Genomic DNA, 24302 nt, shown 5'->3' on the forward strand with positions numbered 1-24302 from the left:
GCCCAACTGCTTCTTTATTTTTTTCCCTAGTATCCATGCATTTACAACTGTAACATCAAGCAGATGATAAAAGATTCTGTGATACCACTTCTTACTTTTAACTTTTATTGGATACAATCCCAACAGAGAATCCTGAAGATCAACCCCACCCATATGTCGGTTATAAATTCTTACAATATCTGGACAATCGATTTCTTTTCTGCAATTTTCTGACTTGGAAAAATCTGTTTACTTCACTGGATGGTTGGGAAGCAGCATAAGAGGAAGCTAAGGTTACTACTTTATTCAGAGAAGAATACGAAATAGGAGAACCCTCTACCATAAGCAAGAGCTTTATGATGAGCAAAACTCTGTAACTTTTATTATAAACAATTACGTATTAGTGAAATTCAAAACGAACAAAAGAGACAGACATTTTATTGCCAAGATTGAAACTATCTCAGGTGAAGAAATTTCTATTAATACAATGCGCAAGAAGGAGTCAAAGAAAGAGTTGTTTTTTGTATATTCGCAAATTCCGGACCTATCCATAATTACATTAGAGCAGATTAAAAGAAAGGTCAACTTGAAAGAAGAAAAACGCGGAAGGCACAACTTTCACCTTCGCGAAGAAGAACAAGGTCTTCTGGAATGAGTTTTAATTGTTTATATTCTTTTACCAAAGCTATTTTATACAGCTAAGAATTTTATATTTTTTGTTATATTTTATTGAAGTGTTGACTGAACTTATCTACATACCAATGTGATATTTTTCGTAGATAGGTATTAGAATTTGTGATTGAATTATGTTCCTATGTTTTTCTATCATTTTTAGTTGTTTTGTTGAGTTATTTTAAATGAAGATTACATGACTATCAAAAAAAGAAGCATTTTCCTATTTTTTGATGGATTCATTTCACTAAAAAAGAAAAAACATGTTTTTTTTTTAATTGTACGTAGATCAACTTTACCCTTTGAGAGGAAAAAGTCGATTTTTATATGCTTTAAAACAGGTGATCGACTTTACCCAAAATGCGGGGTTAAGTCGATCACACTTTGAATAACAATAAAAATTGAATGGGAAAAGTTACAAAAATAATAATGGGTTCATCAGATGGTTTAATGTTTGAGGTAACTTTATTTTCAATCTCATTTAAAAAAATTCAATTGTTTAGGCGCTAGGATGAAAAAGTCTTTATTTTTGATCGACTTTACCCCGTTTGACGGTATTATCCTAACAGCGATTCCTGTGCGAATCATAATCATCATAAATGTACACTATATCCATTATATGCTCAGCTAATTTATGTCTCGGTTTCCAACACTATTTCGGTGTTCTCCTAAGATTATTTTTACATTTTTTCCAAACTCATGAACGCCAGAAATAGTTATTTCCTATCAAAACGACAACAAAAAAGTTATGGAATCTTTTACTAGACTTGAAAGTCAGAACGACCGACGTGACCTATGTTTTCTTTCTTGTGCTACGCTGACCGCAGTACTATAATTTCAATCAATAAATATCATTGTGCCGATCTTCACTCACTTTAGTGGAGTTTCGAGTGCAATCAGTTGTGGTTTCTTCGTTCTTGAACAATCGCTTGTATGAAACTCGTTGTTACGATGGTGAGTATCGTTTCTGAAGGTTAAAGAATCGCAAGTTCAGCGTTATCGTGACTGTTTCAAGGTGTGATAAAAAATCTCGAAGAGGTATTATAATTACATCATGAGAGGCAATTAAATTCGAATAGATGTGTGTAACGTATTCGTTGCCAAGTTTCTCATGGTATTTAACAGTGATAGCGATGGCGACTTGGATATCCAGAACTGAATTATCTTAATATCTACATTTCAGAAAAGAGTTCCTTAGTTTCCACATATTTACTCCTTTTTGACAAAACACACAGAACAAATCATCCACATAGTGTCTAGCTATGCAAAAGGTATGTGATTGAATCAATTCTTCCACCGTTTTTAGTAATTTTCTGATGATGCTAACGTACTTGGTGAAACACATGTTGAAAGGCAGTGCTCTAGTTCTGCTGTACAAAAATGGTTCCTATTCGATATCGTTTTTTCCACGTAGTTTTTGATCTGCTACTACATCAATCCATTTCAACTTGGACAGGTATTTTATAGTTCAATCTTCTCATAATCCCAGAATCAGGAAAAATTAAAAAAGTTCAGTTTCAAGAGGAACGTATCATCAAATAATGCAGTTGCTCTATCGAGAAGACTGAGAGATGAGACAAAGACAAAACCACTTTATGTGTTTTTCTCAACCTAGCTGAAGAGTTTGATACTAGAAGTCCTAAAAAGTTACTTTAGACTCTGGTAGATATGAGTTCACGAGAAGAACTGGATGCATTGTTCAGATGCTATCTACCTGGAAAAACTCAGGTCAGGTGATTAGATATGGTGTATCTCAAGGCACAGTCCTGAGGCCCATTCCTTTCACAATATACTTATAATAATAATAATAATAATGGTTCATCTCAAAAGAGGACGTTGCGGGGACTACGGAGAGGATGCGCAGCTCGTAGATGGAAGCATCCTACATCATCTGGATGCCGGAGAGACGTATACTTACCTCGGGGTGGAACAACGCCACTCACAAGAGGTAACTGCAGTGAAAAACTCTCTCCGTGGCAAGTATCAGCACAAACTTCGACAGATCTGGTCATCGGAACTGTCGAGGAAGAACAAAGTTGCTGCAACAAATATGCTTGCCGTTCCAATCTTACTCTACTCGTTTGGAGTAGTGAAGTGGACTCGGGAGGAGCTGTATCAACTCGACGTGAAAACCCGAAAAATGATGTATTTCTATAGGAGTTTGCATCCCAAATCGTCCGTTCCACGGTTGTACTTCCCCCGACAACAGGAAGGCCGTGGACTTTTGAGTTTGGAGTGTCTACATGACAGAATGGTACTGGATACAGCCTGTAAAGTCGTCAGGAGTTCCGATCCCCTTCTCTGCATGGTCCGTGACCATGAGAGAGCAGGAATTGGAGCTTTTCTCCTCAGGGCAGCTGCCCGAGCAGCTGATGAACTCGGTATAGTTTTTGACTCTGAACGAGGTGACTACAACTCTGTCACCGAGTTGGAACCCGTTCAGCAAAAAGCTCAGATAAAAGCCGCAGAGATCACCTTACTTATGCGGAGACACAGGGATAGGCCAATGCATGGGGTCTTCTTCACTAACATTGAAGACCTTGGCTTATCAAAGCGCCTGACGTTCGCTTTTGTCAGGTCGAGAGGGCTGAAGTCGGAAACTGAGGGGTTCATCATGGCTTGCCAGGATGGTGTCTTCAACACCTTAGTCTACCGCAGTCGCGTGATAGGTATAGAGGTTCCTGACATAAGGTGCAGGGCCTGCCGCGAGGCGCCCGAGACCCTAATGCACTTGCTATCAGCATGTCCAGCATATGCGGTCTCGGCCTATATCCATCGACATAATGCGGCCCTAAGAGCTTTCACACCCTCAGGCTCATACAAGCTAATAAGCCTGATGTAGTCCTTCTCGACCACCAGACCAAAACGATATTTGTCGTAGAGTTTTCAGCTCCTGGCGAGACGAATATCATCAGAAAAGAGGAGGAAAAACGTATAAAATATCGAGATTTTCTCTTCGAACTCCGCAGACTCTATCCAGAAAACTTTGTCAAGATGGTCGTTCTGATTGTTGGAGTTCTTGGTGGAATGATGTCTTCTCTACTCTCGATACTCAAAATCATACCGGCTTGCCGCACTAAGGCAGAAATCTTAGCCGCACAGATGCAGAAGGCTGTCATTCTTGGCTCACTGCGTTTGCTCAGGGCACATGATTCTCGGACTCAATGATCACTTACCCCACGGTGTGGGGTACCACCAGCACAAACTACGGTGAAAATAATAATAATAATAATAATAAATTGGCTTTATAAATAATACAAAAAACAATACAAAGATATATTTGAAAATGAAAATAGGTTACAGGAGATTCTGGTACTCCTTGGCGAAGTCTAGCTCAAAGCTACTTTAACTCAACCAACAAGCACCACTCCAAAATGCACGCAAACATACAAAAATAGAAGCAATTAACAGTGATGGTACGAAATGAGAACTTCAAATAAAATAATAATTTGTGATTACCTTCTAAAGATAGTTGATAAATAATTTTATTCAATTGATCTGTTGTCTGAAAAGCAAAAGTTGACATTACTGACTATCATAGATATAATTTCCTGATATTGAATCTCTTCAATTGCACAGGCAATGAATTATAGAGTTTTACAGAACCAAAAAGAAATGATCTCTGAAACTGTGCAGTGGGATGTTGTGGCATAGTTATTTTTTTGTGTGTAATGTTTCTTGAGTGAATATTTTCACGCAGAATTAGTTTTTGTATTAAAAGAGGAGAATGGGGAAGGGTGATCAATTTATGGACAAAACAACCCAAATGATGAATCATACGGTTTTTCATATTGAGCCAGCGGGAGTTTTTAAAGGCTTCAGAAATTGAATCATACTTACGAAGTCCATAAATTAGACGGCAACAAAAATTTTGCACTTTTTGTTTTTTTTTTATCTGAATCATATAAGTATGGCCCATATATGAAGTCACAGTAGTTGAAATGACTTAGCACCAAACTATCACAGAGCATTCTTTTTAGAGGTTGGCTCAAAATAAAACGATTACAGTATAACAGTTTCAAAGACATATAAGCTTTTTTCATAAAATTTTCAACATGACTAGTGAATCTAAGATCAGTGTCAAGTATGACCCCTAAGTTTTTAGCTGTATTGACAGGAGTCAAGATAGTATAACCTAGTTCTAAACGGAAATTGTTTTCTGCAAATTTACGATTCTTCTGTTTTATTAGGATTAACTTTCAAATCATGTTCACTTGATAGCCCATTGATCAAATCAAGATCAGTGTTGAAGAGATTTTGTGCCTCAGCACACTCATCTATTTTAAAGTGCATGTATAATTGTATGTCATCAGCATACGCCTGTATTTTACATTTCTTGATGGACGAGATAATGTCAGTAGTATAAATGATGAACAATAAAGGTCCCAAAATGGAACCCTGAGGTACTACTGATAGAAGTCAAGAGGTAAGGAGTGATGATCATCAACAACAACTTTTTGAAATCGACCAAGTAAATAAGACCAGATGAGAGATAAGGCAGCACTATCAAAACCATAATATTTGAGTTTCATGCAAATCCACTCGCTTCAAACGCATATTTAGAAACCATAATGAGCTATGCTGATGATACAGATATCTTGTATATCGATCAATTTTGGAATACTCTGCAGAAGCAGATCTTCGGTTGGTTTATTTACGGAAGTTCAACGATCAACTTTGATAAAACTCTTGTATGTCCCTCAGCTATAATAAAACTACAAAACCGAAAGAAAAAAGCGGCGCTCTCCCTTATTTACAAAGGTACGGCCCTTTAAAGTTCAGAAAAGGGTAACTTTTCAGCGTTCTCTTTCACAAGATAAACTATTTGAAAACATAAGCATTTATTCACTAGGTCACCTTATTCCTCCTTATTTGACACTTTTCAATTCAACAATCAACATTTTTCTTATAAAAAACTAAATTTGAAAACGAATGCTTCTTCTGGTGATATTCTTCTATTCCTAGGTTAGTTACTAGTGACATTTCAGAAAAAAGCGGTTGGTATTTGCCGCCGCCTACTATTTCGAATTCGTAGATTTGGATTTTTAGTTTGACGTGAGTGATTAGAAAAACACGAAAAATGAAGGCAAAAAACATTTGAATTACTTTAGGAATATTGACAGCATCAGTCGTACCAACTATGCCATTAACCTTAAAAACGTAAAATACAGAGATGTATAACCAAAAAGCAGCTCCGTACATTTTTTTAACGTTTTTATTGTAAAAATGTTAGTTGTTGAAGTGAAAAGGGTCAAAGAAGGAGAAATAAGGTGTAAGGATGACCTAGTGAATAAATGCTTGTGTTTTTGGATGGTTTATCTTGTGAAAGAGAAGGCTGAAAAGTCGCCCTTTTCTGAACTTTGAAGGGCCGTAACTTTGTAAATAAGGTAGAGCGCCGCTTTTTTCTGTCGGATTCGTAATCTACGCATCAAAAAACGTAGGTACACTAAAACATTTTTTCAAAATCGCCGGGTGCCCTCAAAACTAATATTTACTTTACTGATTTAAGATTTATCAATTATATTATCTAACGCTTCCATCGTAAGTAAGATCTCCTCAAAATGTTGTGTCTTCATATGCTTGATTCTATGAATCTCATATCATACTTTCGAATAATTCAAAATACCTATATTTCTGACAGCCATGCATTTTTTTGTTCACCAAGAACGGTATTTGTCAACAAAATTGCTTTTCTATCAGATAATCTCACAAAACAACTCTCCGTTGAATCCCCCTCACATATTCATTTCATATCGGTATAAACATACCATTTTCATACACAAACAAAACAAGTTAATAAACCGCGAAGATTCTTGATCTTTAACCTTTTCTACTGATAGAAACCACAAGATCTCAATGTGAAATATTTCGGATTGAAATCGATTTATTCACAGTATAATTCACTTCTTTACTCGTTATATGTATACCTTAATTTCTCAACTATTTCCTTTATTTCATTCACATTGTTTTCCACCGATTAACAAAAAGAAAGTGATAAGAACCACAAATCGCTCCATATCACACTGATCAGTTTCCTGCATATCTCTGACAGATATTTAATTCTACTCAAATCTAAATTGAATCCAATTGCATTAATAGAGAAATATTCTGATCGCTTTTACAGGTTACTTTTCGTTATATCCGATGACAGTCAGATTCGAAGTACCCCTCACAAATAAATCTGTTTTTGAAATACTCCTCTCAAAAGTCATAGAATGAGTATAGGGTTCTATTTAGGAAAAATGGCCATTACTCGCTCGAATGACTGAATTTGTTGTTAATAATCACAAATGATGATATGTAGATTGGATAGAAAAGTTCATAGATGGATATTTGTGTCGAACAGAAATCATTCTCATACAGGAAATCAGGTTGTTCAATAATTATTGCAATAATCCCCAGTCTGTGAACCAAACATTCCGCGGAGAAACTTTATTTGTTTAGTGAACGCATCAGTTGACTCAGAAGAACTTCTAATAGTCCGTCAATTTGGACAAAATCACGCCCCAGTAACTGTTAACCAGACAAACAATAGCACTCAATAGTGCTATTTTGATTCACCATAGGTATTATCACTAATGTCGGGCTGAACCACGAATCCATTGCTATATAAGTCCTACAGAAAAATCACTATTTGGTGTTAGACCACGAATTACTTGTTTTTGAACTCTAGGCTCAACTATCGACCTTGCGTTTCTACAATATCTGTTCTAGCAATCGACTTAGAGAATGATTATAACTTTCCTTCTAGATGACTGAAGAAATCAGTGTTCCTTTGTTTCAGAAACTTACTCTTCTTCTCGTCTGCATCTTCAGCACTACCTTTGCCCAAAGAGGTTCATTCGCGGGCAACCGGGTTATAGGGGTACCAGATCAGGCCAGTAGGTTCACGAACGGTACCACAGATGGCAGCACTTCTGATAGTAACCTCCAGTTTGCTGGTAGATTCAGCTCAAATGAAACTTCTTCCACCTTGAGAATCCCGGTAGATGCAAGAGGTGATGAGAATTTGGTGAAGAGGCTAGAAACTTGGCCCAGAGAGAACCGACCATTCTGGTTGGTAAACGCCCAACTAATTGAAAGTCAAAGAGATCCTCTTGGAACTAGGAACAACTTCCAAGACAGTAGTCAGGGACAGGAAGCTTCCTATCCTACCTTAAGAAATAGGATACAGCCTGGCATATCACAAGTTCAAAACAAGAGTGAAGAGGATTGGAGACTTGGACCTTGTTTGAAACCCGTGAATTCGACTTCGTTCTTTATTTATGGAGATAGAGGAGTAATTCGTCAGTATATTTATGATCCAGTTAAAGATGGGTGGTTCCGCAAAACTCATTCGGGATCTGATTAACTGAGGCTTTGCAATGGAGGCCTTCCAAAATGTGATTTGCTTCATCTCCGTATGAGTTACTGTAATATTGTAATGGAACTTCAGATGAAACATTTCAGCTGAATAAAATTTTATATTCAATGAACACCTGCCTATAATTTCACTATCTTCATTCATTGACTGCCTGACTCACCTTTCGCTTTGTGAAAAGATTCTGAAGTGAGGAAAAACCTTTTGTGATTGAATACATACCATGATCAAAAGTGGAAAAGATTTTCTCTGAAGGAAGAGTGGAGTAAAATTATTTTTCAAAACTGTTGAGGTCAACCCAGATATTTTTGGTGTAAGCTACTTTTTTCTCGCCTATATTAATTTTTCTATTATTCATTATTCATCTGTGATATATGTGGTAAAAAGTATCATGTGAAAATGAAGCGTTTCATTGCTGTTGATAATGAACCAAAGATAAATTTGTGATTGATTCGTGATTGATTATAGTCACTAAATCATATTTCTCCATTACAGAAGTGTATACTACTCGCTATTTCCATTCTGAGCACAACCATGGCCCAAAATAGACCTTCATTCGCTGGAACCAGGGTCATCGGTGTACCTGAGTTAGCCAGTAGATTTGCTAATGGTACTTCAGATGGTACTTCAAGTGCCACAGGAGGCCAGTTCCCAAGCAGATTCGGAGCAAATGATAATTCTACTACAATACCTGCAGATACCAGAGAAGAAGCTGATGTGACGAAGACAGTGGCATCATGGCCCAGGGAGAACCAACCGTTCTGGTTCATCAATGCTCAACATATCGATAACCATATAGGGAAAGGTAGCAGCTCACCAAGTAGTATTGAGAAGCAGAGGCCTTCGCAACCACCTCTGAGCAACAGGAATGCTGAAAATGAAGGCAGTACAAGTGGACAAGGACAAGCTTCACAAAAAGACCTGGATGAATCGCAAGGAAAAACAGGACCTTGTCATAAACCAGAGGATCCTAGTAATGAATGTTTCACTATTTTTAAAAATAGTGAGCTGAAAACATATGTCTATGATCCTGTTAAGGATGCGTGGTCCCCAAGGAAGATTTCGCCATAGTTTCGAATAAGATACCTATATTTGACAGCAAGACTTTATCGTAGTATTATTTAACTGAATATTTGTGAATTGAATTATAAATAAACTATTTTGAATATCTTGTTTCTCTCAAATTTCAACGAAACAGTATAAATGATCTAAAACTAAATGCAGATGCTGTTGCGCCTTAGTTTGTATGCAGATATAGCCACTGTCTGTGGCTCCACTTGCGTAAAGGCTTGTGGCTTGGGTTTCAATTGCTTCGACCAAGAAATTGTCAAGTTTCTGATAGGATGAAAAGTAGAGAAAGAGAACGTTTTCCTTCCATATCGAATTTTCGGATGAATGAGTGAACAAAATTTTTGTTTCTCGTACTAGAAACTTGATACTTTTTTCGAAACTTATTTCGCCGACTAACTTGGCATCATCAGCATCATCTATTCAGTCATCACTTCATGACGCCAGACTATCATAAATTTGTCATTGAATATGTAGAATATAGTTAGTAAAGACACGCCAGAAGAAGCCATTGTACGGCGAATCACGTTTTGCGATTTTGTAAAACTGTAAAACCTCACAATAAAGTGGTTTTGAATACGTACGTTAGTAATCAATACAGTTCATTGTATGATTTTCACTATAAAAGGGTTTTACAAAAACCGCGACACGTGTTTCGCTATATAATAGCTTGAGTTTATGCTTGAGGAAGCTATTGTATAGCAAAATACGTGTCGCGGTTTTCGTAAAGCCTTTTATAGTGAAAATCATACAATAAACTGTACTGATTAGTTTTCTCATTATACGCTTTATATTAGCTTCACCGGTATGTATGTATGATTGTTTGTATGAATGTTTGCTTGTAACTGTCAAGCTCGGGATCTGTACTGACAGAATTATCGTCATTAGTGCTTGATCTATTCGCGAGCAGATGGCGCTGCATGTAACCTACTTTATATTTCTTGACTATTCGCGGGCAGATGGCGCTGTAGGTAACCTACTTGATATTTCTTGATCTATTAGCGGACAGATGGCGTTGTATGTAACCTCCTCGATAAGTTGTTCAAAAGAAAATCAAAATAAAAAATATAGTTTAAAAAACTGAAAACACGCTTTTGAAGAACATCGAACTAAAAAGTAAAAAATGAATATAGTTTGAAAAAACTAAAAAAAAAGCTTTTAAAGAACATCGAACTGAAAAATATTAGTATTTTTTGTTCGTTATGCTAATTTTCATAGAAAATAAATTATCCGAACCTCAATTGAAAACTAATATTATAGATTTAACGAAAAAAAAAATATCAATAATAAACAAACAATTAAGAAATAAAAATAAGAGCAATTACGACGAAAAATGAAAAAAGATTTCACAATAACATATTTCACCTAGCTACTCAGCAGTACCATGGTCTTATTTGATTATCAGGATCGTCATAAGAACGATAATTCAGCTCATTATCATCGAATTAACAAAACTCTCAGGAATATCTAGATGAGTTGAATTTCAGAAAGTTAAATGAACACTGGTCATAAAAAATTGCTACTGAAACAACAGTTCCGTATTTGAATTTTTGATATTGGAAATTTCCCAATTCGCACATCACCCTGTAGAAAAGTGACATAGAAATATTTCGATACCAACTCCAGTAGTATTCATTACAACACCAAAGGTTCCAAACAGTGCATCATAAGTACTCTATTTTCTATGTGCAAAATTTTGAACTCTTCTTTAAAGATTTGATTTTCTTCTAGAAGATGATATGAATATGTTGACTTTGTTTTCTTATTTACATAGCTCGTATGATGCTCCTGGATTCGATTCCTAAATGTTCTGCCAGTTTGACCAAAGTGGTGAAACTGGCAGAATAGGTGATTTTAATCATGGTTACCTGTAGTATATAAATTTTAATGCAAGAAAAACAAGTATTCAAATCACTTGACAAAGCTACTGCGTTAGCGAAACATGTTGTGATATATTTTTCAAATAAAGTGAGGTGTAGTTTTCGAAATCACTGTAACTTTTAAAGTCAAATGAAAAAACCCCAACGTCCCACTCTGTCCTCAGGTAAATATTCCCTTTTGATCTCACTGCCACCTCGACAAAAATCAAAACTCAGCTGAAAGAAGCAGGTGCTTCTGTCGCAGAAGGCCATTATACCAAGTTTCTGCTTTCTATCTCCAGGTGCGGTCATCCCTGCTCGATCCCCACGTCCCAGATAAATTGGGAGGCGGTTTAAAGAGGGTGGGAGTTCGTGTCGCCAGAGTTGAGCCGTTTGCACAATACGAAATGCTGTCTGAGTTCTTGCAGCCTGACAAATTTCGGCAAAAATAGCTTTCATCCAGGGTGAATGAACAATCATTAGTGGGTTTTGATTTGTATTCTGGATGGACCTGGAAAGGGTGGCACTCGTAACTAGGTAAAAAGATTACGATACGATGATTTTTCATGGGGAAACCCTCAAGAATCTCCGAGAGTGAATGAAGTGAATTTAGGTCACAATATATTATATTCGTATGGAAAAATGTAGGGTGTAGTTAAGGGCTAAGCTCTTTATACAGTGTTTCTACTCAAGTTGACAACATATGAAGAAAATGTTTATTAATATTTGCACGAAAAAAAGTTATTTTTCATAAAAAGTTCTGCATGTTCTGAAGTCGAAAATACAATCATCAGATATTGAATTTTCCAGTTGTATACCCGGTTTGTCAGAATAGAGAAATTCTACTCAATATTTCACATTATCAATATTGAAAGCTACACACAGTACAGTAATGCTATGGGGCGGAATCATGATCGGCGTCAGAACCGATCTCGTTTTTCCAAATCGCTCCCTCACAGCTCGACAGTACCTCGACACCATTCTTCTACCTATCGTCCGTCCGTTTGCTGGTGCTGTTGGTGAAAACTTCCACCTAATGCACGACAATGCTCGTCCACATGTCGCGCGTCTAGTGACTGACTGGCTCACCAACGAAGGAGTTGATGTATTGCCATGGCCAGCACAATCACCGGATCTGAATCCCATCGAGCATGTGTGGGACATGCTTCAACGAAGAATTACTCCGCATATGGGGAACATTCACACAACGTTTCAATTGAGAGAGCTTTTAATCGCTGAATGGGCAAATGTACCTTAACAAGACATTGACAATCTCATTTTGTCGATCCACGATAGATGTAGGGCCGTAATGAACCTGCGTGTGGGCCATGCTTTGTACTGATTCTAATTTTTTTTGTATTATGATTTTTTTTTGGGTGCCAAAGAAGAGCCATATTTTTTTTTAGTTTTGCTTATATGCGCACTCAGTATTTTTGATCATTTAATAAATTTTGTTGTAAGTTACATTCGTTTAATAATCACCCGTCAACTTTTTTTTCCCTAAAACGATCTAAAAAAAAAATTATTGTCATTTTTAATGCGTGTAATTAATTTTTAGCTATGAGACATTGAAACAATGAAAAATTAGAAAAAAAAAATTGTAATGTATTTTTTATGAAATTATAATTTCCAATTGTCAATAAAAAATAGAAAATAACAATTTTTTTATTTTGGCAACGGTAATCTATTTTTTTGCCTATTAATGATAACTTCACCAGAGGAAAAAAATGCCAGGGTTTTAGTTTAATAATTATATGGTCATAAAGATAAATGTTGCCTATGCAGAATGTTTCTTACCCAATTACAACAAAAATTCTCCTTATATGTGTTTTGGAATCTGTTACATTTACAAGATGTTTTTCTTGTCGTTCATCAGATCAATTGACATTTTTGTTAGTTCTTCTCGTCCACAGGCACCGGCTTGTTTCGATTTCTATTATCCAAAACGATTCCAATATGGTTTGAAATTTATGAAAAAACAAATAAAATAAGTAGGAATCGTTGAAATATCAATTTTATCAGGCCATAAAACGCAAAATGATCAATTATTGTTATTCAGAAATAAAGCAAATCATGTTGATACTTTCATATCCTACAATCGTGTTAAAATCACCTTTATTATTAGATGTGTTTCACTCTTTGCTTCCTTGATCTGCTTGCTGTTGAAGATTTCTGATTTATCAACTCAATAACCAACATCCTTCCTTTCAATAAACGATAACTTTTGTCAAAGTAAGATTGTTTACATTCTTCTTCACAAAGACGGTACTTTTCAACATTGAGTACAATCATCAGATATTATTTCTAGAACAAATCATACTAATTTTCACAAGTATTTCAAGAAATCAAAAAAGTATGTTTGTTACTAGGTAATTCCTGGTATTGTGTTCTGATGATTCACAAATTTCACACAGAAAGATTGATCGTGGTACAGATCAATTAAAATTGATTTATTTAAAATACTTTTTTCGCGTATCTTTCAGAATTTATTGAATTCATCATCAGGGTTCTGTTGTTCCATTTCGTGTTTTAAGTGTACTTTGTTTTCTTAATTCTGGTTTTTCTAGTGGAATACCAATGTACAGCCAAAAATGAAGGATGAACGAAAATTGAGTTGAAAAATAATGTAAAACAACAAAATACTCAACTTTATTGAAACAATCGTATAAATAAGCAGACTTGTCTTTTCTATCGCTCTAAACCACAACTCAAATCAGTTCTTCCTAGAATACCAGGTGTCAGATAATGGGTCATAAACATAAGTCACCAACTGGTTATTCTTAAAAACTGTGAACTTGTCTGGAGAGTCTTCATTGGCTACACTGAAAGATCCTCTGTTATTAACAGTAGGGTTCTGTCCCAAAGAGTTTGTAGATACATCCTGGGCACTGATTCTCTTCGCTCCATTGGGATATAGCTGCCTTCTGATGTGTTCTTCATTGACCACAGAAAAAGGCTGGTTCTCTCTTGGCCAATACTGTTGCCATTGTCGCTCTATCGGTAGGCTTGACGATGTGGTTTCAGCGCCTGTGTTGAATCTATTCGGTAATTGGGTACCTGCTGAGCCAGAGTTTTCCGTGTCTTTGAATCTAGATGCCACATCTGGTACTCCAATAGGCCGCGATCCTGCGAAGGAGGGTCTTTGTGCTGAGACTGCAGCGAGGATGGCGCTGACAAGTACCACAGATTTCTGTAACGAAGACATTATTATGAATAATGAGTTATTTCTTGTATGAGACAGACACGATTTGGAATAACAAAATATATCTTCCGTCTCTATAGTCCGTTCATAATTTGTTGATAGCTCACTGCAAGTTTGACCCTCATTAGAGAACTGAAATACAGAGAGGACAGCTAATATGATATAATAACAAAAACCAAACTAAAACTGGCAGTTTAAGATGTTTTCGACTAACCCACCTTGTATCTGAAGAAATACAATACAGCTATAAAACTTTTAATCCGATTATGTAGGTATTTTGAGAGGAAATGAGTGACCAGTGTCGTAGAGTATATGATTAAAACATTAGTTACTTTAAATAAATAAATATATTAATATTCTCAAACTGTAGGTACTGTAAACTGTATTTTTATTTTAAAAACAATTCTTTATTTTATTCAAAAATAATAAGTTACTTGCAATTTGTAAAAGATACATTTATTTAATTAATACCTATTTTTAAATGATATAAACTACGATTACTTACAAAACTATTCAAATTCAAAATAAACAGGATCATCTTCGGAATCCGAGTCGTCTTGCAGGTTAATAATTAGCGGTTGTGTCTCTACAGTCGCATCAATTATATTGTCAAGATCCCACATTTTTTGTTCTTCTTCTATTGCATGTCTTACTGCATCTCGCCAATTTTGTTCTGTAATATGTTGTAAAGACTCATATAACAATTCACGTACAGCTTGTATTTTATATGACGTATTTTTTCTAGCCACATAGCTTTTCATTTGTGCCCAAATGAGTTCAATTGGATTTAATTCGCAGTGGTAGGGTGGAAGTCTAAGGACTGTGATGTTTCGTCTTTCCGCCATTTTGTCAACTACGTATTTCTTGAACTTAGATTTGTGTTGCCGGGCAATTTTGAAAAGTTCTGCTTCAACCATTCCATCTTCGTAAGGCAGGGACTTATTCCGCAGCCAGTCAATGATATCCTGTTTCTTCCACGCAGTCGTTGGAAGTCTTTCAACTAGTCGTGAATGATAAGGTGCATTATCTAATACTATAATTGAGTTTGGTGGTATATGTTCAATCATCTGCTCAAAATACTCTTCGAAAACATCAACTGTCATCTCCTCGTGATAGTCTTTTGTGCTTTTGGATTCAAATTCCAACAAACCATGCTTAGCAAATCCTTTTTCACTGCCAATGTGAGAAACTATTAATCTACTGCCTTTACCAGAGGGTGGGGAAATACCAGTAGACCAACCTTCCATGAAGGCTTGCCTGGAGCTTGATATATTTTTATCTGTCCAAACTTTTGTGAGAGTATGACCTGCGTTTACCCACGTTTCGTCCTGATAGTAAATTGGCCTTCCTTCAGCCCGAAATTTTCGTATAGATCTTAGATACTTTCTTCTCCAACATATTATCTCTTCCCGGTCAATCAAAAGTGATTTTCGGTCTGATTTCTCCCACCGGAAATTTAATTCTTTTAAAACTTGCCACAATTTGGTTCGTCCGACATGAGGCAAATCCGGGTCGTCTCTAACTTCTTGTAAAATTTTGTTTAAGTTGGGTATTTCTTTTTTGTAAAAAAATTCGTGAATTTTCCTTCGAATACCATTTTTGGCAAATTCATCAATTTCAATAGGTTTTCTCCCCCTCTTTAAGTATTCGTTTGTATTTGGGTTAGCTATACCTTTTTTTTTTTCTTTCTGATAGGAACCTATATATTGTTGACTCCCCTATGCCCGTCATGTTGGCACAACTCTTGATTATGTTCTGAACAGTGTTTGTGGGATTCTGAGAAACCAGAGCATCGTGAACGTTCAAAACAATAGTCTTCTCTCTTGGTGAATAGACAGACTTACTGACTGTACGCAACAGTACCGGTGTAAAACTTGATGATGTTGATGATGATGACGAAGCCATCGCAAGCAATCAAACAAAACAAGCAGGAACGAAAGGTACGTATATGTTTGTAGGAATATGAATAAAAGTTACTCACGCACTGCACAAAATTCGCAAAATAAATATTAGAGACGTTAATTACTGCCGTAGACGCCGAAACACCAACGAGCCGTAAATTAAATGCGATTAAAAAATGTACTAAACCAAAAATTATTTTCATTCGTAACAACTTCACCCTTTCAAGGCAAGTTTCGAATATAAACTGAAGCTTTATATTTAATGAATAAACACCTCAGGAACCTCCGCCTATGATTTTACGAGTTTTACGACCGTTTTATGACTTGGGCCCTCATTTTGTGCTATCGACAAATTATGAACGGACTATAGTTATCACTGAGTTATTATTATTTTACATTTTTATTTCTTTTTGATATTGGAAATGTTGAAATATTGGGGATGATGGTGATTAAAATTGACGGAGATACTTGCATGGAGATGAAAATTGGTGAAAATTATACTTTTTCTATGACTATTTACAAAAACATCAATATATGAACGTTTCTTGTTGGGTAAGTAGCCCAAGGCAGCAGTCTTACTCAATGAGAGAATAAGGATATTTGAAACTCAAATATCACTCACCCCACCTTTATTGAAGTAGTTATCAAAACGTATCGATGGTCCTGGGTTCAATCTCGAGCTGATCATTTGTAATAATAATTTTCACACGTGATTATAATATATTTTTTACTAAATGTGATATCAGAAATATAAATTGTTTCTCAATAGGTATGTATTTAGGCTGCTTCTTATTATGAATTGGCTATAACTTGCTCCATCAATTTATAATAAACTTTTATTTTTGTTTATTACACAATTGATTGCATAGTTATTGACAATATATGAGGTTGATACAAAAGTGAGATCTCTGAGTAACTGAAATTGAATTTGGACTGCTTTCAATATATTTAATTGTTTGTTGAGATGAAACTAGGTTTCTGAACCTAAATTATCGATCTTCTAGCTGATAATTTCATTTAATAACCTATCATTTGGAATTGAATCATTTCTATCAAGAATAAATGGCAGTTTTAGTAAAATAACACAAAAATAAGCAATTCAAAGTCAAAATTGCCGTTTTTTTCCAAAAGTCACACTAAAAATTACATGTTTTTGTGACAAAAACTAGTTATAAACCAACCATTCCGATTTGCGGAGTGTATCAAAAGTAAATAAGTATGAGAATGAAATACAATAAAGACTCCATGAAAACCTAAATATTTGAACTATATCCTAATAAAACTTGAATTATTATAGCTTTTCCACAACATATCAAAAAGTATTGATTTTTTCGGATAAAATGGGACATTTGAAACTCTCCACCCTGCAGAAATTGTCCAATAATTCTTTTGTGATTTTCATCCAATCATTACAACTTTGACAATGAAATTATGAACACTAAATTGAGAATGTTTTTGTCCAATTGCTAGTGAATATTTGAAAAATATTTGATTCTGTGACATACCAATTTCTCAAATTCAAATTTGCATTATCATGAAACAATACATGTATGACCCCAAAATGTAATTATTCACAATAGCTAAAACTCACCATTATAACAATTGATGATGCAATTAACTCAACAAACAACACTTTCATCAACTACCAACGAGATTCGATGAGCAACTGAGAGAAACAACCAAATTCTTCCATATTTATTATCAGCATTTATCTTTCAGAAGATGTTAACCCAAACAATTCGTAGTAGAGTAAAACCGAAATTTCCTGTGACGTTAAAGATGTAAGAACCTCATAAACACAATGACTTTCTGAAAATGAACATGGTTCAGCGCTGTGGGAGACACATTAGTTAATGAGTATCGTCAAACAAATAATTATCCATTTCTATATCTATGAATCAATCAGATTGCAGCGTTAATAACAGTGGTTTCTCTTGCTTTACGGCAATTTGCATTATTAAGTAAGCAACGATATTGATACCACTATTAACAAAAAATACAATGATGTCACAGAGAAATTATGAATACTTGTGAACAGACACATTTGTGGATTAATCGCTATCATGGTATTTGAAAACAGAACCATCCTGAAAAGCGGAAAGAATGAAGGATATTTTAGACACTCCCTTCAATTCTAATAAAAACCCCATCTTTGTGAATATTTTGTTTGTAATGTCTCTAGAAGAAAATTCCAGCAGTGTTAGGTGTGGGAAACGAGAGGACCAGACAATGGCTTGGTATGTTGTTCTACCCATTACCTACTGAATTTCCTGTGAACTTTAAACTGTTTCTGTTTTGTCATGACAAGTTAACCAACATTTGATTGAATATATAACGATAAACTTTCGTTTTGTGATGGTGAGTATTAGTTTTTGATGATGAAAATGATGTTATGGAATCAGATGTATTCCGCAACAAAATATTCAATAATGATAATAATAATGATAAGGCTTTTATTGTTGGTCCTCAAGAAACAACAATAAAAAAAAGGCAACGGTTGGGCAACGACCACAGGAAATGGAATTGAATTTCTGAATTTCACTGGAACGCAGAGTATCAATTCCAATCTTCATGAAGTAAATGAAAACATTGAAATAAATATGGATTCTGAGTCAATGAATATAGTTCAAGTAAACGATATTCATCATTTCAAATCTAAATCCTAGTTTCTTTATCCAATTCTGAAGAGTTTTGTCACAGCAGCTCACGTTATGGCCGGAAGTATTAAATTTCTTCCTTATGATTTTAGTTGTAGGAATCTCATTGCTTTTGTAACAGGCATATATTGTTTCCTTCAATGATTAGCACTAACTCTTTTGCTTTCTGCCTCTAAAGCCGGCCCTGTTATGAATTCCCGACCTACGTTTATGCTCGTTCTACTACGAAGCAAATAAGAAAGCTGTGGAAACCGCAAAAACAAAACACCATTATCCATGCATAATATTGGTGAAGAGGTGCGTTTGTTGCAAAATTATATGCGATGTAGGCCGGTTTTACAAACCCCAATAACACATTGTGTTTTTTCGTAGAAGTCTTTAATGTCTGTATTGATCTAAATTCTCGATAATTGTTTATAATAATGACCTCGAGATTACGATTTGTAAACATTCAATAACCGAAACGTGACCGCGACAAAATCAACTAGGTTGTGTGATAAATATAATAATAACGTTCAAATGTTAATTTTCGAAGCCGAGTCCCTGTTATTGTTCTTTATACCGTCATATTTCAGTTTGAAACTAAGATTTGGGCCTTTTTCCAAAGATTATACTACTTTCAGAAGAGCGTTTGATGAAGTAGTTCGCGATGTTTTACTATATAAATTAGGAAAGTATGGAATAATAGAAGGGATATTACAGTCATTATCAAATTACCTACAAAAGAAATGCATTACGGTTGAACACAGTCAAACGATATCTCTGAGTTTACTTATAACTTCAGGAGTTCCACAGGGCTCTAATTTGGGACCTTATTTGTTTACCGTGTTCATTGATGATCTTTCTTACTTTTTGCAGAAGATTTCAGGGTTTTTAAAATTACGGAAAACGGTTAAGAACTGTATACAGTGTATACTCTCATAGAAAGAGTTGAACAATCTAGTAAAATTGAGTCATAATAATTCTTAATTGATCACGATACAGTGGAATAAATATCCATTGTGATACGGAGCTACGAAAACACATGACATTGAAACGGACAAATCTTTTGAAAAAACCTAAGACTTGACTCTCAAGGTCACGTTGACTTCGATAGAAGTCACCATCACATTGGCAGAGTTGGCAGAGTTAGATATGATAGCACTTTTTAAATCTCTCCAGAGGTACCACAAGGATCCAATATGGGTCCGATATGGTTTCTAATTTTTAGTGATAAATCATCACTGTGCTACTGTGGGTGATAATAGAGGTACTAACACAATTGAATGTACTTTTTTCATTACCTACGGTGGTGTTTAGATATACAGGCTGATTCACGGTGGATGGCACAGTAGACGTTTCTGGTGAATCAGACAACGGATCACTTTGAAAATTTAATGGAGGGCATATTCGGACATTCTCTAGCCAACTAAAATATTTTCGACAATGCGGTGTTGCCGCTTCTATTAGAAAGCAGTAGCAACTTTGATTTTTCAAATGGAACACTCTGTATATAATATTATTTTTGGAATCTCCAACAATTGCCCGCCAACTTTTTTTGATATTTTCCTATACCTATCTGTTACCGTTTTTGAAATAAAAATTAATTTCAATTTTTTTCTTCAAAAATCATGACTTCTAAAAATGCCGATATCTTTTAGTTAAGAAGTACTATGATATCGAAATTTGGTTTGGAGTTAGGTGATACTTGGACACTTTCCACACGTCAGCCTAATCTCCGTTACTTCAATACAGGGTGGTAAAAAAATACAGTTTTTTCGTTTGCTTGAAAAAGTTGCTGAAATTTGATCATTTTCAATGGAACACCCTGTATATTATTGAAAATTCGGAAAGCTGCTGAAATTTGCTTTCTTTCTATGTATATCATACCTATACCTAACTAGTCAAGTTTCGGACTTATGAACATTCATTTGTGAAAATGTCCCTTCAGAATGGTATTTCCATTCGGTATTTGGTAAGAAGGTCATGATTACTATTTGACAGTAGCGTTGTGACATTCTCCTAATAATATCGACATTTTCGTCACTTCAGAAGTTGCAAATACCTTCAAAACGATGGAACAAAACTATTCAAACGAAGTTCTTATGAATTTGTTTATTATTTTTGGACACTGTGACAAAATTATCAGCAGAACATGTAGAAAGTTCAATGAAATGTATCCGAATCTACCGCCAATGAACCTGAAATGTTCCATTTAAAATAATCAAATTTCAGCAACTTTTTCAAGCAAACGAAAAAACTGTATTTTTTTACCACCCTGTATTGAAGTAACGGAGATTAGGCTGACGTGTGGGAAGTGTCCAAGTATCACCTAACTCCAAACCAAATTTCGATATCATAGTACTTCTTAACTAAAAGATATCGGCATTTTTAGAAGTCATGATTTTCGAAGAAAAAAATTGAAATTAATTTTTATTTCGAAAACGGTAACAGATAGGTATAGGAAAATATCAAGAAAAGTTGTCGGGCAATTGTTGGAGATTCCAAAAATAATATTATATACAGAGTGTTCCATTTGAAAAATCAAAGTTGCTACTGCTTTCTAATAGAAGAGGCAACACCGCATTGTCGAAAATATTTTAGTTGGCTAGAGAATGTCCGAATATGCCCTCCATCAAATTTTCAAAGTGATCCGTTGTCTGGTTCACCAGAAACGTCTAATGTGCCATCCACCGTGAATCAGCCTGTATGAGGGCTAACCTTATCAATTATTTTCAGTTTACTGTATTTGTTCAAAAATGTTCTTATATAACGGAGCTGAAGTAACGTTAGTTACAAATACAAGGCGTAAAAAACATAGAAAGTTTTATTTACCATTTTTCATGTTGATCTTCTACCACGTAGTAACAGCTACATCCATTGATACATGATCAGGTAACCTAATCAGAGAAAACAAAGCTAGGTCAACCTATAATAATAAAAAACAGCTTTGTAGTTTCTGCGTTGAGAACTACTTGAGCTCTTCGACCTTTAGATCATCACCTCTGATTATGTTTACCACAGTAGTATGCAAAAGAACGTCAAGTATCGAAACCTGTAGACCACGGTCATATGACTCGGTACTCTGGCACATATCTTCTTCTTCTTTTCGATTTAGTGGCATCCGCAACTGAGGCTAATCGGCCAGTTGGTAACGAACGTTGTTGTTAAAGGCAAATGTGGCCAGATTTAAGCGGGCCTGGGGCGGGCCCATCCACATTCGGGTTGAAATCACTATCCAAGAACTTGTCAAGCAGGGCAAGCTGAAAATAATCCAGTTATATCATACAAGCAAAAACAGTGATTGTTTATGCACTACGAAGACATCGCACTACTCTAGCATACATTCAGTTACCGTTCTGACATGGAAAATCTTCCTTACGGTGAGTAATTGCATTATAATTTCATTTTTACGTGTTATAACATTCAAAAATGATAACAGTATCTGTAGAGTAGGGAGAATGAGTGTAGGACCACAGCACTAGGGCCACATGTGACCCATTGTACATCCTCCCGAGCCTGTCCTTTGAAGGAAGGTGTAGAGGTCACTAGGAGACATCTCCTTTATATCGGCAGGTGTAGGCCAAGACTCGCCAAACACACACTCTCTTATTGATGATAACTCCGGATACTCGAATAGGATAAGCCTGAGAGTTTCATCTTCCTATTTACACATCCTCCTTGTCTGCTAGCCCCATATCATGGAGGTGTTTCCTTAGTGGACAGTGGCCGATCAGAAATTCTACTGTTAACGTAGATTTTTCCTAGTCATCGCCAGATATTTCTTTGACGTCAGCTTCCCAGGGTCGTCCAGGGTGATACTGGTATCCTTTGATTCCATCCCTGGGATTGAGCATGGATGTGACGTTTGGCTAGTTCCGCAATTGTCGAAGTCATCAGGCTGTAGGTGCAAGTGGGTCCTAAAATTCTTAGTCCAGTCACATCCTTGGCAATGCAATTACCTTTACTCCTGTCGTGTCCTTTAACTCTCCTCAGGATAATGTTATTATCCACCGAGGCTTCGGCTAAATCTTGGTGGCACTCTAGTACTAGCCCCGAGGTAAAACGTTGTCTGTTCAAAGCTACTAGGGCTTGTCTGCTATCAGTGCAGATTGTTATGTTTCTGCGAGAAATTCCTTTCCTGGTTATTTCTTTTGTGGCGATTGAGATATCTGCCAGTTCTGTTCGAACCACGCTGATATTTTCTCCTATTCCCCACTTAATCCTTAGGCTTAGTGATCTGGAGTACACTCCACATCTTGAGCCTTCTTTGGTTTTTGAGCCGTCTGTAAACATGCGTATTGCATTTGTAGCATCTGATTCTGTGTGCTGTTTTATTTGTATTTTGTAGGGTTTATTAAAGCTGTGGCTTCAATTGCATCACTGGCTGCCTGCAGCAGAGGTTGCGCAATAAGCGCTTCTCGCCATAAGCTCAGCCATAATTGACCCATTCCTACTTCGAGGTTTACAACAGCCATGCGCAATTAATGACAACAATAATGAAGTTTGACGCAGGTATATTAAATAAAACTCATTGTTACATAGTCCTGAAATGTCGGCGAAAAACGGTTTTTTTTTTCTGAATAACTTTGATCTTGTTGCCCAACAAACCTTTCATCATAGATTCAATTTTCCCTCTTCCCCGCTTTAAAATGCAGTTGTAATTACTGCTAGTGAGCTGTCAGAGAGTCAATCCGTGGTATATTTGGTATATTTCATATCTCCGTAAGCGGACAGTGGATGTTATAATATCCGATTATACTTCCGAATAAATTAAGTTAATCCCACTAATAACTCTGAAACGATGTTTTTAAATGAGCGTGACCAATAAATTTCGTTCGTGGAAACGTGGAAATGTAATTGGATAGAGGAAAGTACTGGTGATTTATATGAATCAGTGGTTTCGTCGTGGATCTTGCACTGTCATTGTGATTTGTCGAATAGGGTTCAGACGTTATGACATCAGGGGCAGGGGCAAAGATTCGGTATTATGGATGCACATGTTTCTGATCGGTGAACAGTTTTAAGTAGTTTGGACAATATTCTTCTGAATCGGGTTTCGAGCTTCTGGCCATTAAAATGGTGTACTCTTTTACTGAAACCCTGTTAATGGATTACAAAGCACGCATTTGTTGTGTCATCAAGAGCGAGATTGATAATTTTTTGATGAAATGAAACTAAATGAATATTAGCGGAGTTTTTCCCAACACCAAACCGTTATTTCAACACCTCGACACGTGTTTCGATCACCAAGTGATCATCTTCAAGAGGAATATCAAACTGTTTGATCACCCTGTTATTTGAATCCATACTTTCCCACTCACCTATAGGAACGAAATATTTATTATATATATTTTTATATATATACATACATATATATATATATATATATATATATATATATATATATATATATATATATATATATATATATATATTGACTTGGGTGTCACACCAATAGGTGGTTCCACTTATGTTTCGCTTGCGTTTACGCAGCTATTTTTATCAAGTACTTTCTTGGTTTTTCTCATTTTGTCTTCAATCGAGGACCGCCTGCCCGGTACTGACGATGCCCAATAGGCTGAAACAGCTGTCTACCGGTGGCTCTTGAATTGAAATCAATAT

General features: G+C 35.8%; 3 protein-coding genes across 4 annotated transcripts; 2 read left to right on the forward strand and 1 right to left on the reverse strand.

Moving 5' to 3' along the window:
• The first annotated feature begins 1445 nt into the window (after positions 1–1445).
• LOC141479841 (uncharacterized) lies at positions 1446–8126 on the forward strand. Its single transcript, XM_023163115.2, has 2 exons — positions 1446–1605; positions 7436–8126. Exons 1-2 carry the CDS (start codon positions 1585–1587, stop codon positions 8000–8002), a joined length of 588 nt encoding a protein of 195 aa, XP_023018883.2. The 5' UTR covers positions 1446–1584; the 3' UTR covers positions 8003–8126.
• LOC111507768 (uncharacterized) lies at positions 1716–9179 on the forward strand. Of its 2 annotated transcripts, XM_023163116.2 has the most exons (3): positions 1716–1732; positions 1835–1922; positions 8507–9179. In XM_023163116.2, exons 2-3 carry the CDS (start codon positions 1914–1916, stop codon positions 9080–9082), a joined length of 585 nt encoding a protein of 194 aa, XP_023018884.2. In that variant the 5' UTR covers positions 1716–1732; positions 1835–1913; the 3' UTR covers positions 9083–9179. The 2 variants fall into 2 exon arrangements, with proteins under 2 accessions (XP_023018884.2, XP_074032905.1); XM_074176804.1 differs by lacking the exons at positions 1716–1732; positions 1835–1922 and adding an exon at positions 8187–8324.
• A 4386-nt stretch (positions 9180–13565) lies between these two features.
• On the reverse strand, positions 13566–17791 carry LOC111507765 (uncharacterized). The gene is made up of 2 exons (XM_023163111.2): positions 17633–17791; positions 13566–14128 (listed from the first exon to the last, which is right to left on the reverse strand). Exons 1-2 carry the CDS (start codon positions 17678–17680, stop codon positions 13652–13654), a joined length of 525 nt encoding a protein of 174 aa, XP_023018879.2. The 5' UTR covers positions 17681–17791; the 3' UTR covers positions 13566–13651.
• Positions 17792–24302: the final 6511 nt, after the last annotated feature.

The sequence above is a fragment of the Leptinotarsa decemlineata genome, unplaced genomic scaffold (genome assembly GCF_025532065.1).
Source record: "Leptinotarsa decemlineata unplaced genomic scaffold, Ldec_3_MD MMD2_tig00002082_RagTag_RagTag, whole genome shotgun sequence".
NCBI lineage: Eukaryota > Metazoa > Arthropoda > Insecta > Coleoptera > Chrysomelidae > Leptinotarsa > Leptinotarsa decemlineata.

Bases quoted from the DNA above. Each gene is read 5' to 3' on its own strand.
- LOC141479841 (XM_023163115.2), top strand. From the start codon at position 1,585: ATGAAACTCGTTGTTACGATG. The intron at 1,606-7,435 runs GTGAGTATCGTT...CCTTTGTTTCAG, and splicing joins TGAAACTCGTTGTTACGATG to AAACTTACTCTTCTTCTCGT.
- LOC111507765 (XM_023163111.2), bottom strand. From the start codon at position 17,680: ATGAAAGTGTTGTTTGTTGAGTTAATTGCATCATCAATTGTTATAATG. The intron at 14,129-17,632 runs GTGAGTTTTAGC...TCTTCGTTACAG, and splicing joins CATCATCAATTGTTATAATG to AAATCTGTGGTACTTGTCAG.